The 17788-nt window shown below is 51.3% G+C and overlaps 1 protein-coding gene across 3 annotated transcripts in view; it reads left to right on the top strand.

Annotated features, from left to right (window-relative positions):
- The window catches only part of LOC140386997 (bridge-like lipid transfer protein family member 2), a 193835-nt gene extending 176722 nt beyond the window's left edge, over positions 1-17113 (top strand). For all 3 annotated transcript variants that reach the window (XM_072469961.1, XM_072469962.1, XM_072469963.1), the window contains 5 exons: positions 9728-9866; positions 10348-10496; positions 10995-11096; positions 12183-12317; positions 15551-17113. In XM_072469961.1, coding sequence (XP_072326062.1) covers positions 9728-9866; positions 10348-10496; positions 10995-11096; positions 12183-12317; positions 15551-15742 — 717 coding nt within the window. In that variant the 3' untranslated portion in view covers positions 15743-17113. The remainder of the gene's footprint in view (positions 1-9727; positions 9867-10347; positions 10497-10994; positions 11097-12182; positions 12318-15550) is intronic.
- Positions 17114-17788: the final 675 nt, after the last annotated feature.

Here is a 17788-nt window from a genome sequence, read left to right as displayed (position 1 = left end):
GCAGAAAGATTTAGACAGTTTAGGAGAGTGGTCCAAGAAATGGCTGATGAAATTCAACGTGGGCAAGTGCGAGGTCTTGCACTTTGGAAAAAAGAATAGAGGCATGGACTATTTTCTAAACGGTGACAAAATTCATAATGCTGAAGTGCAAAGGGACTTGGGAGTCCTAGTCTAGGATTCTCTAACGGTAAACTTGCAGGTTGAGTCCATAATTAAGAAAGCAAATGCAATGTTGTCATTTATCTCAAGAGGCTTGGAATATAAAAGCAGGGATGTACTTCTGAAGCTTTATAAAGCATTATTAGGCCCCATTTAGAATACTGTGAGCAATTTTGGGCCCCACACCTCAGGAAGGACATACTGGCACTGGAGCGGGTCCAGCGGAGATTCACACGGATGATTGCAGGAATGGTAGGCCTAACATACTATGAACGTCTGAGGATCCTGGGATTATATTCATTGGAGTTTAGGAGGTTGAGGGGAGATCTAATAGAAACTTACAAGATAATGAATGGCTTAGATAGGGTGGACGTAGGGAAGTTGTTTCCATTAGCAGGGGAGACTAGGACCCGGGGGCACAGCCTTAGAATAAAAGGGAGTCACTTTAGAACAGAGATGAGGAGAAATTTCTTCAGCCAGAGAGTGGTGGGTCTGTGGAATTCATTGCCACAGAGGGCGGTGGAGGCCAGGACGTTGAGTGTCTTTAAGACAGAAGTTGATAAATTCTTGATTTCTCGAGGAATTAAGGGCTATGGAGAGAGAGCGGGTAAATGGAGTTGAAATCAGCCATGATTGAATGGTGGAGTGGACTCGATGGGCCGAATGGCCTTCCTTCCGCTCCTATGTCTTATGGTCTACCATCAATACATTGTCCAGTATCACACACACACCGACCTACCATCAATACACTGTCCAGTATCACACACACTGACCTACCATCAATACACTGTCCAGTATCACACACACACTGACCTACCATCAATACACTGTCCAGTATCACACACACACACACTGTCCTACCATCAATTCACTGTTCAGTATCACACACACACACACTGACCTATCATCAATACACTGTCCAGTATCACACACACACTGACCTACCATCAATACACTGTCCAGTATCACACACACACTGACCTACCATCAATACACTGTCCAGTATCACACACACACACACTGTCCTACCATCAATTCACTGTTCAGTATCACACACACACACACTGACCTATCATCAATACACTGTCCAGTATCACACACACACTGACCTACCATCAATACACTGTCCAGTATCACACACACACTGTCCTACCATCAATACACTGTCCAGTATCTCACACACACACACACCGATCTATCATCAATACACTGTCCAGTATCACACACACACTGTCCTACCATCAATACACTGTCCAGTATCACACACACACTGACCTACCATCAATACACTGTCCAGTATCACACACACACTGTCCTACCATCAATACACTGTCCAGTATCACACACACACTGTCCTACCATCAATACACTGTCCAGTATCTCACACACACACACCGATCTATCATCAATACACTGTCCAGTATCACACACACACTGTCCAACCATCAATACACTGTCCAGTATCACACACACACTGTCCTACCATCAATACACTGTCCAGTATCACACACACACTGTCCTACCATCAATACACTGTCCAGTATCACACACACACTGTCCTACCATCAATACACTGTCCAGTATCACACACACACACTGACCTACCATCAATTCACTGTTCAGTATCACACACACACACACACTGACCTATCATCAATACACTGTCCAGTATCACACACACACTGACCTACCATCAATACACTGTCCAGTATCACACACACACTGTCCTACCATCAATACACTGTCCAGTATCACACACACACTGTCCTACCATCAATACACTGTCCAGTATCACACACACACTGACCTACCATCAATACACTGTCCAGTATCACACACACACTGTCCTACCATCAATACACTGTCCAGTATCACACACACACTGTCCAGTATCACACACACACTGTCCTACCATCAATACACTGTCCAGTATCACACACACACACTGTCCTACCATCAATACACTGTCCAGTATCACACACACACTGTCCAACCATCAATACACTGTCCAGTATCACACACACACTGTCCTACCATCAATACACTGTCCAGTATCACACACACACTGTCCTACCATCAATACACTGTCCAGTATCACACACACACTGTCCTACCATCAATACACTGTCCAGTATCACACACACACACTGACCTACCATAAATTCACTGTTCAGTATCACACACACACACACTGACCTATCATCAATACACTGTCCAGTATCACACACACACTGACCTACCATCAATACACTGTCCAGTATCACACACACACTGTCCTACCATCAATACACTGTCCAGTATCTCACACACACACACACACACCGATCTATCATCAATACACTGTCCAGTATCACACACACACTGTCCTACCATCAATACACTGTCCAGTATCACACACACTGACCTACCATCAATACACTGTCCAGTATCACACACACACTGTCCTATCATCAATACACTGTCCGGTATCACACACACACACTGTCCAGTATCACACACACACTGTCCTACCATCAATACACTGTCCAGTATCACACACACACACACTGACCTACCATCAATACACTGTCCAGTATCACACACACACCGACCTACCACCAATACACTGTCCAGTATCACACACACACTGTCCTACCATCAATACACTGTCCAGTATCACACACACACACCGACCTACCATCAATACACTGTCCAGTATCACACACACACCGACCTACCATCAATACACTGTCCAGTATCACACACACACTGTCCTACCATCAATACACTGTCCAGTATCACACACACACACCGACCTACCATCAATACACTGTCCAGTATCACACACACACCGACCTACCATCAATACACTGCCCAGTATCACACACACTGACCTACCATCAATACACTGTCCAGTATCACACACACACCGATCTACCATCAATACACTGTCCAGTATCACACACACTGTCCTACCATCAATACACTGTCCAGTATCACACACACTGGCCTACCATCAATACATTGTCCTGTTTCACACACACACTGTCCAGTATCACACACACTGTCCTACCATCAATACACTGTCCAGTATCACACACACACACTGTCCTACCATCAATACACTGTCCAATATCACACACACACTGTCCTACCATCAATACACTGTCCAGTATCACACACACACACTGTCCTACCATCAATACACTGTCCAGTATCACACACACTGTCCTACCATCAATACAGTGTCCAGTATCACACACACTGACCTACCATCAATACACTGTCCAGTATCACACACACACTGACCTACCATCAATACACTGTCCAGTATCACACACACACTGACCTATCATCAATACACTGTCCAGTATCTCACACACACTGACCTACCATCAATACACTGTCCAGTATCACACACACACTGACCTACCATCAATACACTGTCCAGTATCACACACACACTGACCTACCATCAATACACTGCCCAGTATCACACACACTGACCTACCATCAATACACTGTCCAGTATCACACACACACCGACCTACCATCAATACACTGTCCAGTATCACACACACACCGACCTACCATCAATACACTGTCCAGTATCACACACACACTGTCCTACCATCAATACACTGTCCAGTATCACACACACACTGACCTACCATCAATACACTGTCCAGTATCACACACACACCGACCTACCATCAATACACTGTCCAGTATCACACACACTGTCCTACCATCAATACACTGGCCAGTATCACACACACTGACCTACCATCAATACACTGTCCAGTATCACACACACACTGTCCTACCATCAATACACTGTCCAGTATCACACACACACACTGCCCTACCATCAATACACTGTCCAGTATCACACACACACTGTCCTACCATCAATACACTGTCCAGTATCACACACACACACTGTCCTACCATCAATACACTGTCCAGTATCACACACACACACTGTCCTACCATCAATACACTGTCCAGTATCACACACACTGTCCTACCATCAATACACTGTCCAGTATCACACACACTGACCTACCATCAATACACTGTCCAGTATCTCACACACACTGACCTATCATCAATACACTGTCCAGTATCTCACACACACTGACCTACCATCAATACACTGTCCAGTATCACACACACACTGACCTACCATCAATACACTGTCCAGTATCACACACACACTGACCTACCATCAATACACTGCCCAGTATCACACACACTGACCTACCATCAATACACTGTCCAGTATCACACACACACACTGACCTATCATCAATACACTGCCCAGTATCTCACACACACTGTCCTACCATCAATACACTGTCCAGTATCACACACACTGTCGGGTAATCACACATACACTGAGTAGGTTCACAGACACACTGACCTATGGATCAGCGAGTACAGGTGTGGTGGGAGAACATGATTTGGTGTAAGTTAGGACAAAGGCAGATTCCTAATTCCAGCCGGAAATGGCTAAATGTATAGAATGTGTCATTCGAGGAGGAGAGAGTGTTTCAGAGGTAGAGACACAGATGATTGCTCCAATCCTCATGTGTGACTTTTATCACCTCAGGAATCTGGTAATCCTGGAACCCCTCCCTCCGCACCCCCTCCATAAATCTAATCCTAAACCCTGCTGCCTGCCCTCTCCATATTCAGCCCTCACTCTGTGTCCCTGAGATACATGGTTTACTGATCCAGAAACATGCCAGCTTTCAAATCCTCCGCATCGAGTTTGCATTCGTTGGCAATGGAGAGATTTGAGGGAATGGAAGGATTTGAGGGAATGGAGAGGTTTGAGGGTTGGGTTATGAGGAGGGGGGTTGTTTGAAGGAAGAGGAGCTTTGGGGTGAGGGGAACGTTTGAGGGAGGGGGTGGTTTGAGATAAGGGGGCTTTGCGGGGGGAGGTTTGGGAGAGAGGTGTTTTGAAGTGTGAGTAGGTTTAAAGGGAGGGTGGGTTTGGGAGATGTTGGGAAGAACAGGAGGATGCAGCGAGAATACAGCGAGGATGCAGCGAGAATACAGCGAGGATGCAGCGAGAATACAGCGAGGATGCAGCGGGAATACAGCGAGGATGCAGCGAGAATACAGCGAGGATGCAGCGAGAATACAGCGAGGATGCAGCGAGAATACAGCGAGGATGCAGCGGGAATACAGCGAGGATGCAGCGGGAATACAGTGAGGATGCAGCGAGGATGCAGCGGGAATGCAGCGAGAATACAGCGAGATGCAGCGAGAATACAGCGAGGATGCAGCGAGAATACAGTGAGGATGCAGCGAGGATGCAGCGGGAATACAGTGAGGATGCAGCGAGAATACAGCGAGGATGCAGCGAGGATGCAGCGGGAATGCAGCGAGAATACAGCGAGGATGCAGCGAGAATACAGCGAGGATGCAGCGAGAATACAGCGAGGATGCAGCGAGAATACAGCGAGGATGCAGCGGGAATACAGTGAGGATGCAGCGAGGATGCAGCGGGAATGCAGCGAGAATACAGCGAGATGCAGCGAGAATACAGCGAGGATGCAGCGGGAATACAGTGAGGATGCAGCGAGAATACAGCGAGGATGCAGCGAGGATGCAGCGGGAATGCAGCGAGAATACAGCGAGGATGCAGCGAGAATACAGTGAGGATGCAGCGAGGATGCAGCGGGAATGCAGCGAGAATACAGTGAGGATGCAGCGAGGATGCAGCGGGAATGCAGCGAGAATACAGTGAGGATGCAGCGAGGATGCAGCGGGAATACAGCGAGGATGCAGCGAGAATACAGCGAGGATGCAGCGGGAATGCAGCGAGGATGCAGCGAGAATACAGCGAGGATGCAGCGAGGATGCAGCGAGAATACAGTGAGGATGCAGCGAGGATGCAGCGGGAATGCAGCGAGAATACAGTGAGGATGCAGCGAGGATGCAGCGGGAATGCAGCGAGAATACAGTGAGGATGCAGCGAGGATGCAGCGGGAATACAGCGAGGATACAGCGAGGATGCAGCGGGAATGCAGCGAGAATACAGTGAGAATACAGTGAGAATACAGTGAGGATGCAGCGAGGATGCAGCGGGAATGCAGCGAGAATACAGCGAGGATGCAGCGAGAATACAGCGAGAATGCAGCGAGGATGCAGCGAGAATACAGTGAGGATGCAGCGAGGATGCAGCGGGAATACAGTGAGGATGCAGCGAGGATGCAGCGGGAATACAGCGAGGATGCAGCGAGAATACAGCGAGGATGCAGCGGGAATACAGCGAGAATACAGCGAGGATGCAGCGAGGATGCAGCGGGAATACAGCGAGAATACAGCGAAGATGCAGCGAGAATACAGCGAGGATGCAGCGGGAATACAGCGAGGATGCAGCAAGAATACAGCGAGGATGCAGCGAGAATACAGCGAGGATGCAGCGAGGATGCAGCGAGAATACAGCGAGGATGCAGCGAGGATGCAGCGGGAATACAGCGAGGATGCAGCGAGGATGCAGCGGGAATACAGCAAGAATACAGCGAGGATGCAGCGGGAATACAGCGAGAATACAGCGAGGATGCAGCGGGAATGCAGCAAGCATGCAGCGAGAATACAGCGAGGATGCAGCGGGAAAACAGCAAGAATACAGCGAGGATGCAGCGAGAATACAGCGGGAATGCAGCGAGAATACAGCGAGGATGCAGCGGGAATGCAGCGAGAATACAGCGGGAATACAGCGAGGATGCAGCGAGAATACAGCGAGGATGCAGCGAGAATACAGCGAGGATGCAGCGAGAATACAGCGAGGATGCAGCGGGAATACAGCGAGAATACAGCGAGGATGCAGCGAGAATACAGCGAGGATGCAGCGAGAATGCAGCGAGAATACAGCGAGGATGCAGCGAGGATGCAGCGAGAATACAGCGAGGATGCAGCGAGGATGCAGCGGGAATACAGCAAGAATACAGCGAGGATGCAGCGGGAATACAGCGAGGATGCAGCGAGAATACAGCGAGGATGCAGCGGGAATACAGCGAGGATGCAGCGGGAATACAGCGAGGATGCAGCGAGGATGCAGCGGGAATGCAGCGAGAATACAGCAAGGATGCAGCGGGAATACAGCAAGAATACAGCGAGGATGCAGCGAGAATACAGCGAGAATACAGCGAGGATGCAGCGAGGATGCAGCGGGAATGCAGCGAGGATGCAGCGAGGATGCAGCGGGAATGCAGCGAGAATACAGCGAGGATGCAGCGGGAATACAGCAAGAATACAGCGAGGATGCAGCGAGAATACAGCGAGGATGCAGCGAGAATACAGCGAGAATACAGCGAGGATGCAGCGGGAATACAGCGAGGATGCAGCGAGAATACAGCGAGGATGCAGCGGGAATACAGCGAGGATGCAGCAAGGATACAGCGAGGATGCAGCGAGGATGCAGCGGGAATACAGCGAGGATGCAGCGGGAATACAGCGAGGATGCAGCGGGAATACAGCGAGGATGCAGCGGGAATACAGCGAGGATGCAGCGGGAATACAGCGGGAATACAGTGAGGATGCAGCGAGAATACAGCGAGGATGCAGCGGGAATACAGCGAGGATGCAGCGGGAATACAGCGAGGATGCAGCGAGGATGCAGCGGGAATGCAGCGGGAATACAGCGAGGATGCAGCGAGAATACAGTGAGGATGCAGCGGGAATACAGCGAGGATGCAGCGAGAATACAGCGAGGATGCAGCGGGAAGACAGCGAGGATGCAGCGGGAAGACAGCGAGGATGCAGCGGGAATACAGCGAGGATGCAGCGGGAATACAGCGAGGATGCGGCGGGAAGACAGCGAGGATGCAGCGGGAATACAGCGAGGATGCGGCGGGAAGACAGCGAGGATGCAGCGGGAATACAGCGTGGATGCAGCGGGAATACAGCGAGGATGCGGCGGGGATGCAGCGAGAATGCAGCGAGGATGCAGCGAGAATTCAGTGAGGATGCAGCGAGGATGCAGCGGGAATGCAGCGAGAATGCAGCGATGATGCAGCGAGAATACAGTGAGGATGCAACGGGAATACAGCGAGGATGCAGCGAGGATGCAGCGAGGATGCAGCGGGAATACAGCGAGGATGCAGCAAGAATGCAGCGGGAATACAGCGAGGATGCAGCGGGAATACAGCGAGGATGCAGCGAGAATACAGTGAGGATGCAGCGGGAATACAGCGAGGATGCAGCGGGAATGCAGCGGGAATACAGCGAGGATGCAGCGGGAATACAGCGAGGATGCAGCGAGAATACAGTGAGGATGCAGCGGGAATACAGCGAGGATGCAGCGGGAATGCAGCGGGAATACAGCGAGGATGGAGCGGGGATGCAGCGGGAATACAGTGAGGATGCAGCGGGAATACAGCTAGGATGGAGCGGGGATGCAGCGAGGATGCAGCGGGAATACAGCTAGGATGGAGCGGGGAGGCAGCGGGAATACAGCTAGGATGGAGCGGGGATGCAGCGGGAATACAGCGAGGATGCAGCGGGAATACAGCTAGGATGGAGCGGGGATGCAGCGGGAATACAGCGAGGATGCAGCGGGAATACAGCTAGGATGGAGCGGGGATGTAGCGAGCATGCAGCGAGGATACAGCGAGGATGCAGCGAGAATGCAGCAAGCATGCAGCGGGAATACAGCGAGGATGCAGCGAGGATGCAGTGAGAATGCAGCGAGGATGCAGAGGGAATACAGCGAGGATGCAGCGGGAATACAGCGAGGATGCAGCGGTAATACAGCGAGGATGCAGCGGGAATACAGTGAGAATGCAGCGAGGATGTAGCCACAATATAGCGAGGATGCAGCGGGAATGCAGAGAGGATGCAGCGGGAATACAGCGAGGATGCAGCGAGCATGCGGCGAGGATGCAGCGGGAATACAGCGAGGATGCAGCGAGAATACAGTGAGGATGCAGCGGGAATACAGCGAGGATGCAGCGGTAATACAGCGAGGATGCAGCGGGAATACAGTGAGAATGCAGCGAGGATGTAGCGACAATACAGCGAGGATGCAGCGGGAATGCAGAGAGGATGCAGCGGGAATACAGCGAGGATGCAGCGAGCATGCGGCGAGGATGCAGCAAGAATGCAGCGAGAATGCAGAGGGAATGCAGCGAGGATTTTGTCGAGGTTCCTGTTGAAAACATTGGGTGGGGGGGGGGAATCAGGGGACCGGGATGGGTGTGGGGAGGGGTCAGGGTGGCGCCAGGATGGGTGGGGGAGGCGTCAGGGTGGCGCCGGGATGGGTGGGGGAGGGGTCAGGGTGGCGCCGGGATGGGTGGGGGAGGGGTCAGGGTGGCACCAGGATGGGGGTGGGGTGGGGTCAGGGTGGCGCCGGGATGGGTGGGGGAGGGGGTCAGGGTGGCGCCGGGATGGGTGGGGGGGTGGGGTCAGGGTGGCGCCGGGATGGGTGGGGGAGGGGTCAGGGTGGCGCCGGGATGGGTGGGGGAGGGGTCAGGGTGGCGCCGGGATGGGTGGGGGGGTGGGGTGTCAGAGGGACGGCCGGGTGGGGGTGCGGGGTGTCAGCTTTGATGAACAATGTGAATGTGGCTTTCAGGTGAATGTGGTGCCGCTGACCATCCAGCTGACCATCCAGTTCTTCAGGAGGATGATGGGCTTCTTCTTCCCCGGGCGCAATGTTGAAGAGGACGAGACGGGAGCTGACGAGGAAGATAAATCCAAACTAGTGACAACAGGTGAAGGCGGCGTGTGTGGCACGGCGGGGCCGGGATATCGGCGTGGGATTGAGTGTTCCAGTGAGAATGTGGGCGGTGGGGGGGGGGGCGGGCTGGGGGTGTGTGGGGGCGCGGGCAGGGGGGGGGGGGCCGGGGGGGGGGGGCCGGGGATTTGGGGGATGGGCGGCGGTGGGGGGGGGGGGGGTGGGCTGGGGGGGGGGTGGGCGGTGTGTGGGGGTGCGGGCAGGGGGGGGGCCGGGGGTGGGCGGCGGGGGTGGGGGGGGGCGGGCTGGGGGGGGTGTGGGGGCGCGGGCAGGGGTGGGGGCGGGGGTTTGGGGGTGGGAGGCGGGGGTGGGGGGGTTGTGTGCGGTGGGGGGGGGGCAGGGAGGGCCGGGTGTTTGGGGGGGTGGGCGGCGGGGGTGGGGGGGTTTGTGTGCGGGGGGGGCGCGGGGGAGTGTCAGAGGGCTGTGTTGTGACACTGTGTGTTTGATCTGCTGAGCAGGGATCCCAGTCAATGTGAAGTCTCGGCAGCTGATGGTTCCTGATGAATCTGTCACTCTGTCCTCGGCGACATTGTCCTCGGCTAAAGGAGTCTCTGGCGGATTGAACAGGGGCTCAGGAGTGAGAAGATCCTTCAGGAAGCTCCCCGAGGTACATCAGCTCCCCCTCTGCTAATAATTGTGTTTCTCCCAAACTAGCTCCCCCCCACCAGCACTGGCCCACTCGCACCACTACACCCCCTTAATTGCGAAAAAAAAGAATTGGGTACTCAAAATTCATTTAAAAAATCTTCACTTCAACACCTCGCTGACAGACCAGAAGCGCCTGTGTGGATTTATGGGATGGGGTTGCGTTGTTGACGATGTTAGCACCCAATCAATGGATTGCTTTGTGTCTGAGGGCACAGAAGGTCCAGGGGAGGGAGGGGACCGTTCACTGTGATGATCGGGAGGGAGATCTTCACCTCAGCGAGACCCCAATGCTGCTCAGCCGAGACCAGCTAGCTGGGCAGTACCAATGGGCCTGCCAATGGGAGTCTGCCCCTTGTCGCTGCGTTCCACGCAGATTTCCCTCGTTAATTGCCAGACCAGTCAGCAGCAGGATCCTGCCATCATTCACTGTGTGACTTTCTCCATTTCTCCCTGGCAGCACCCTGTAGACGACATTGATAAGATGAAGGAGAGAGCTGCAATGAACAATTCCTTCATCTATGTGAAGATTCCACAGGTCCCTCTCTGCGTCAGCTATAAGGTGAGACTACTGTCAAAACAGTGTAGAGGGAGCTTTACTCTGTATCTAACCCCGTGCTGTACCTGTCCTGGGAGTGTTTGATGGGGATAGTGTAGAGGGAGCTTTACTCTGTATCTAACCCCGTGCTGTACCTGTCCTGGGAGTGTTTGATGGGGACAGTGTAGAGGGAGCTTTACTCTGTATCTAACCCCGTGCTGTACCTGTCCTGGGAGTGTTTGATGGGGACAGTGTAGAGGGAGCTTTACTCTGTAACTAACCCTGTGCTGTACCTGTCCTGGGAGTGTTTGATGGGGACAGTGTAGAGGGAGCTTTACTCTGTATCTCACCCTGTGCTGTACCTGTCCTGGGAGTGTTTGATGGGGACAGTGTAGAGGGAGCTTTACTCTGTATCTAACCCCGTGCTGTACCTGTCCTGGGAGTGTTTGATGGGGACAGTGTAGAGGGAGCTTTACTCTGTATCTCACCCCGTGCTGTACCTGTCCTGGGAGTGTTTGATGGGGACAGTGCAGAGGGAGCTTTACTCTGTATCTAACCCCGTGCTGTACCTGTCCTGGGAGGGTTTGATGGGGACAGTGTAGAGGGAGCTTTACTCTGTATCTAACCCCGTGCTGTGCCTGTCCTGGGAGTGTTTGATGTGGACAGTGTAGAGGGAGCTTTACTCTGTACCTAACCCCATGCTGTACCTGTCCTGGGAGTGTTTGATGGGCACAGTGTAGAGGGAGCTTTATTCTGTATCTAACCCCTGCTGTACCTGTCCTGGGAGTGTTTGATGGGGACAGTGTAGAGGGAGCTTTACTCTGTATCTAACCCCGTGCTGTACCTGTCCTGGGAGTGTTTGATGGGGACAGTGTAGAGGGAGCTTTATTCTGTATCTAACCCCTGCTGTACCTGTCCTGGGAGTGTTTGATGGGGACAGTCTAGAGGGAGCTTTACTCTGTATCTAACCCCGTGCTGTACCTGTCCTGGGAGTGTTTGATGAAAACCGTGTATCTTGAATTCCCAGTACTGCAGTCCTCTCCGTCATTCTGCCTTCTCCTGGCCCTGGGGTTTGATTCGGGGAATGTCCTGAATTTGTGTGTGTTTCAGGGCGAGAAGAACATCGAGGACTGGAAGGATTTCAATCTGGTTTTGCCATGCCTGGAATATCACAACAACACGTGGACCTGGCTGGACTTTGCTATGGCTGTCAAGAGAGACAGTCGGAAGGCCCTGCTTGCTCAGGTTTGTCTTAACTGTGCTTCTGTGTGCCATCTGAATTGCTACTCTTAAATCCCATTCCAATTCTCACTTTCAAACCGTGATTGTGGAGATTCAGATTAAGTTTAAACCCGCAAATTAAGCTCCTCCCCACCCCCCCACCCCAGCCTCCTCCCCACCCCCACTCACAGCCTCCTCCCCACCCCCACTCACAGCCTCCTGGGAGAGGAGAGAATACAAATAAACCTCCAGGTGCTCCAGGGAAAACAATCTGGAAAATGTCCCTCTGGCATCTGAAACTAGTCCCGATCTCTCTGGTTCCATTTTCGTTACGGCACATCCGACTTCTTGTACAAAATGATTTTCATTTCATTTGGAAACAGCTCCAGCTCTGACTCTCGGAGCAGTTTGGAGAATCGTATTCACTGCCCTCGCCAGCAGCCTGTCCCCGAAGGACGTCTGTTCTCTGGAGAAACACCAGACAGCCAACATCGTCCTGCCCTGAACTGTGACCCTGTCCAGTTGCATTCATTATCTCACATCAAATCACGTGATTCCTTTCTGGAGCACACATCCTAGCACGATACTTTGTTACCTATGAGTGGTGTGAATGTAAAACTCACTACCGCAGGAAGTGGTCGAGGCAAATAACATCGATCCATTTCACAGAACGGGCGGTATGGGGAGAAGGGAGTAGAATGATTTGCTGATAGAGTGAAGTGAAGTTTGGGTGAAGTGAAGTTGGTGGAGGCTTCCGTGAAGAGGAGGCACAGTCAACTCAGAACATAATCTTTATTAGTGTCACAAGTAGGCTTACATTAACACTGCAATGAAGTTACTGTGAAAATCCCCTACTCGCCACATTCCAGGCCTGTTCGGGTACACAGAGGGAGAATTCAGAATGTCCAATTCACCCAACAAGCACGTCTTTCGGGACATTAATCCTTGGGTTACAATTGACCAGAAGCTGAGCTGGAGCAACCATATAAACACTGTGGCTACCAGGGCAGGTCAGAGGCTAGAAACCCTGCGGCGAGTAACTCACCTCCTGACCCCCCAAAGCCTGTCCACCATCCACAAGGCACAAGTCAGGAGTGTAATGGAATGCTCTCCACTTGCCTGGGTGAGCGCAGCTCTAACCGCACTCAAGAAGCTCGACACCATCCAGGGACAAAGCATCACCGCTTGGCACCCCATCCTCCACCTTCAACATTCACTGCCCACCACCACCGACGCAGTGGCAGCCGTGTGTACCATCTACAAGATGCACTGCAGGAACTCGCCAAGGCTCCTCAGGCAGCACCTTCCAAACCCACAAACTATACCACCTAGACGGACAAGGGCAGCAGATAGCTGCCCTTGATTTGATTTTGATTTGTTCAAAAAGGGGAGTAGAGACAACCCTGGCAACTATAGACCGGTGAGCCTCACATCTGTTGTGGGTAAAGTCTTGGAGGGGATTATAAGAGACAAGATTTCTAATCATCTAGATAGGAATAATATGATCAGGGATAGTCAGCATGGCTTTGTGAAGGGTAGGTCTTGCCTCACAAACCTTATCGAGGTCTTTGAGAAGGTGACTGAACAGGTAGACGAGGGTAGAGCAGTTGATGTGGTGTATATGGATTTCAGTAAAGCGTTTGATAAGGTTCCCCACGATAGGCTATTGCAGAAAATACGGAGGATGGGGATTGAGGGTGATTTAGAGATGTGGATCAGAAATTGGCTGGCTGAAAGAAGACAGAGGGTGGTGGTTGATGGGAAATGTTCAGAATGGAGTTCAGTCACAAGTGGAGTACCACAAGGATCTGTTCTGGGGCCGTTGCTCTTTGTCATTTTTATCAATGACCTAGAGGAGAGTGCAGAAGGGTGGGTGAGTAAATTTGCAGACGACACTAAAGTCGGTGGTGTTGTCGACAGTGCGGAAGGATGTAGCAGGTTGCAGAGGGACATAGATAAGCTGCAGAGCTGGGCTGAGAGGTGGCAAATGGAATTTAATGTAGAGAAGTGTGAGGTGATTCACTTTGGAAGGAATAACAGGAATGCGGAATATTTGGCGAATGGTAAAGTTCTTAGAAGTGTGGATGAGCAGAGGGATCTAGGTGTCCATGTACATAGATCCCTGAAAGTTGCCACCCAGGTTGATAGGGTTGTGAAGAAGGCCTATGGAGTGTTGGCCTTTATTGGTAGAGGGATTGAGTTCCGGAGTCATGAGGTCATGTTGCAGCTGTACAAAACTCTGGTACGGCGCATTTGGAGTATTGCGTACAGTTCTGGTCACCGCATTATAGGAAGGACGTGGAAGCGTTGGAGCGGGTGCAGAGGAGATTTACCAGGATGTTGCCTGGTATGGAGGGAAAATCTTATGAGGAAAGGCTGATGGACTTGAGGTTGTTTTCATTAGAGAGAAGAAGGTTAAGAGGAGACTTAATAGAGGCATACAAAATGATCAGGGGGTTAGATAGGGTGGACAGCGAGAGCCTTCTCCCGCGGATGGAAATGGCTAGCACGAGGGGACATTGCTTTAAACTGAGGGGTAATAGATATAGGACAGAGGTCAGAGGTAGGTTCTTTATGCAAAGAGTAGTGAGGCCGTGGAATGCCCTACCTGCTACAGTAGTGAACCCGCCAACATTGAGGGCATTTAAAAGTTTATTGGATAAGCATATGGATGATAATGGCATAGTGTAGGTTAGATGGCTTTTGTTTCGGTGCAACATCGTGGGCCGAATGGCCTGTACTGCGCTGTATCGTTCTATAGCTGGGAACACCACCGCCTGCAAGTTCTCCTCCAAGTCACTCGCCACCCTGACTTGGAAATATATCGCTGTGCCCTCACTGCCACTGGGTCAAAGTGCTGGAACCCCCCTCCCTGACAGCACAGTGGGTGTACCTGCACCTCGGGCACCCCAGCGGTCCAAGGCGGCAGCTCACCTTCAGGATGGGCAATTCATGCTGGCCGAGTCAGCGGTGCTCACACCCTGTGAATCAATGAATAAAAAAGTTTCAACATCTGTGGAGGGAGAAGTGGAATGTTTCCAGGATTTTCTGTTTTACTTTCCAGTTTCCAGCAGCCACTGTGTTGTGCTTTTGTTATACCAGCAGAGATTGAGCGGGCTGAATGGCCAGTTTCCCTGCCTTAAATTTGAAACTGGGGATTTAATCCACCCTGGATAATTGCAGTTATAAAAACACCAGGTGTCTTCTCAATATATCACCCCCCCCCCCCCCCCCCCCCCCCCCCCCCCCGGATACAGGTAATAAAAGAGAAACTGCGTCTGAAAACCAGCTCGGGATTGGAAGCGAGGAGCAAGAACACTGAGCTTAAAACAGACGGACCTCTCCAGCAACAAGAGGAGGATGAGAAGGCGCGCATGTTGATCGGGTCAAAACTCATCTCGGGTGATAAAGCCTCAAGCAAAAAGTCACTGTTCGGGAAGCGCAAGTGAGCAGAGGTTCTCACGTTCATCAGCTCCGTAGCGACCGCACGGTGGATTCAGGGGAAATACATCAGCGATTATTACACAGCCTCTTAACCCCCCCCCCCGACTCCCCACCCTTACCCCAACTCTTTCTCCCCCTGACTCCCCACCCCTACCTAGAACCCTAGGCACTTTCAACTGCTGTAAAATTGTGTAAAAAAAAAAAGTTATTAAAAGTTTAATAAACTGATGTAATTAATAGTCACACTAAAAGCTGCACTGTTTTGTAACTGTAAAATTTGTAATTTACTGTTTTTTCCGTCAGCTATAATCGTGATTTTTTTTTTAAATAATTGAGCATTAAATCCTACTTTACCAAAAAAGAAAGTTCTGGAAACTTTAGCCAAATGACTGTGAAGCCTGGGAGTGAATGGATCGGATCTGGTTGCCCGATTTGTGGGTGCTTCCTGCTGAGGCCGGTTTGTGGAGTCCCTGGGTGATGCAGGTTTCTGTTGACCCCCTGTTTATGACTGAGGTTCCCCCCCCCCCCCCCCCCTTCTCAACAACCTCTCACCGCTCAGATCAGTCGACTCAGCGGACACCCCCCGCCCTGCCCAGAGGCTGGGACCCCTCCTGCCAGTACGACCCAAAATACAACACAGCGGCACAGCTTGAACTGGCAGTTCTGAGCAACAACAGTGGTAAAATCGCAGATCTCCAGATCCCAGCTTCCAACAAAACCATTATCTTTATTTTTTTTTAAATGTAGAAACCCACAGGAACACAACTAGGAAAGCAGCCAATCACCGAGAATAAATGCTACAAGGTCGGTGCCTGTTCATTCCGTTTTTAAATAAATCTTTGCAGGGAAAATTGAGCTTTTGTTTGGTGAGGTTTTATTTAGCGGGTGTGGGGCAAAATAACTGAAAATACTTTCACCGCCCCTCTAGGGGGGGGGTTCCTCTCCGCGATTGCAGTTAAACCTGGGAATGGTGAACTTGGGGGAGGGGTCCTGAAAAAACACCCCACCTTAATTCAGTGACGTTACCATTGTGCTTCCTGTGGCCAATTGTCGAGCTCCCTCGCGAGAGAGTTAGAGCCTAAAGCACAAACTCGCATGGTGAGCACTGCCGCCCCCCCCCCCCCCCCCCCCCCCCCCCCCCCCACACACTCCTCCTCATGAGGTTTCAGCTCCGAGCACAAGTGAGTGAGCCCCATGTACTCAGGACATGTTAGTGAAATTCTCACATTGTCTTTATTGGTGTAATCAATGCATTGCTTTTTTTAAGTAGGTGCTGCTCTGTCAGATTCCACTGTAACAGGCTGATGAACGTAAATTTTACATGTATGTGAAAGAAAAATCTGCAAAAAGCTAGGAATAAAGTTGTTTTGTAACAATTGCTTGAACATGTTTCTGATTCAGACTAAGTGTCGTTAATAATAGTCTTCTAGTGTCACAAGTAGGCTTACATGAACACTGCAATGGAGTTAGTGAAAATCCCCTCGTCGCCACATTCCGGCGCCTGTTCGGGTCACAGAGGGAGAATTCAGAATGTCCAAATTATCGAACAGCACGTTTTTCGGGACTTGTGGGAGGAAACTCACGCAGACACGGGGAGAACGTGCAGACTCCGCGCAGACAGTGACCCAAGCTGGGAATCGAACCTGGGACCCTGGCGCTGTGAAGCAACAGTGCTAACCACAGTGCTTCCGTGTTGCCCACTTATGGCGGGAAGGATTTTCATTTCTAACCCATCTTTCGCAACCTCTGGATGTCCCGGTGCACCTCCCAGCCAGCGAACCTCCTTTTGAACTGCAGTCACTACACATGGCAACACGAATGATCAGATAATCTGCTTTCACTGATGCTGGTTGAAGATGAAGTGATGGATCAGGACATTGGGGAGAGCTCGTCTGCGATGTGGGATCTTTTAATGACGCACTGTTAACAACACAAAGGACCCAAAGCTCTGCTGCCTCACCCTTCTAAAAGACAGTCATTTACAGCATAAGATAAGGCCATTTGGCCCATTAACTCCATGGCCTCCCTACATGGAGTGATTATATCTAAAA

This window comes from Scyliorhinus torazame, chromosome 12 (assembly GCF_047496885.1).
Source record: "Scyliorhinus torazame isolate Kashiwa2021f chromosome 12, sScyTor2.1, whole genome shotgun sequence".
Lineage (NCBI taxonomy): Eukaryota > Metazoa > Chordata > Chondrichthyes > Carcharhiniformes > Scyliorhinidae > Scyliorhinus > Scyliorhinus torazame.
The sequence above is the reverse complement of the archived record's forward strand: the minus strand, read 5'-3'. Positions and strand labels throughout refer to the sequence as shown.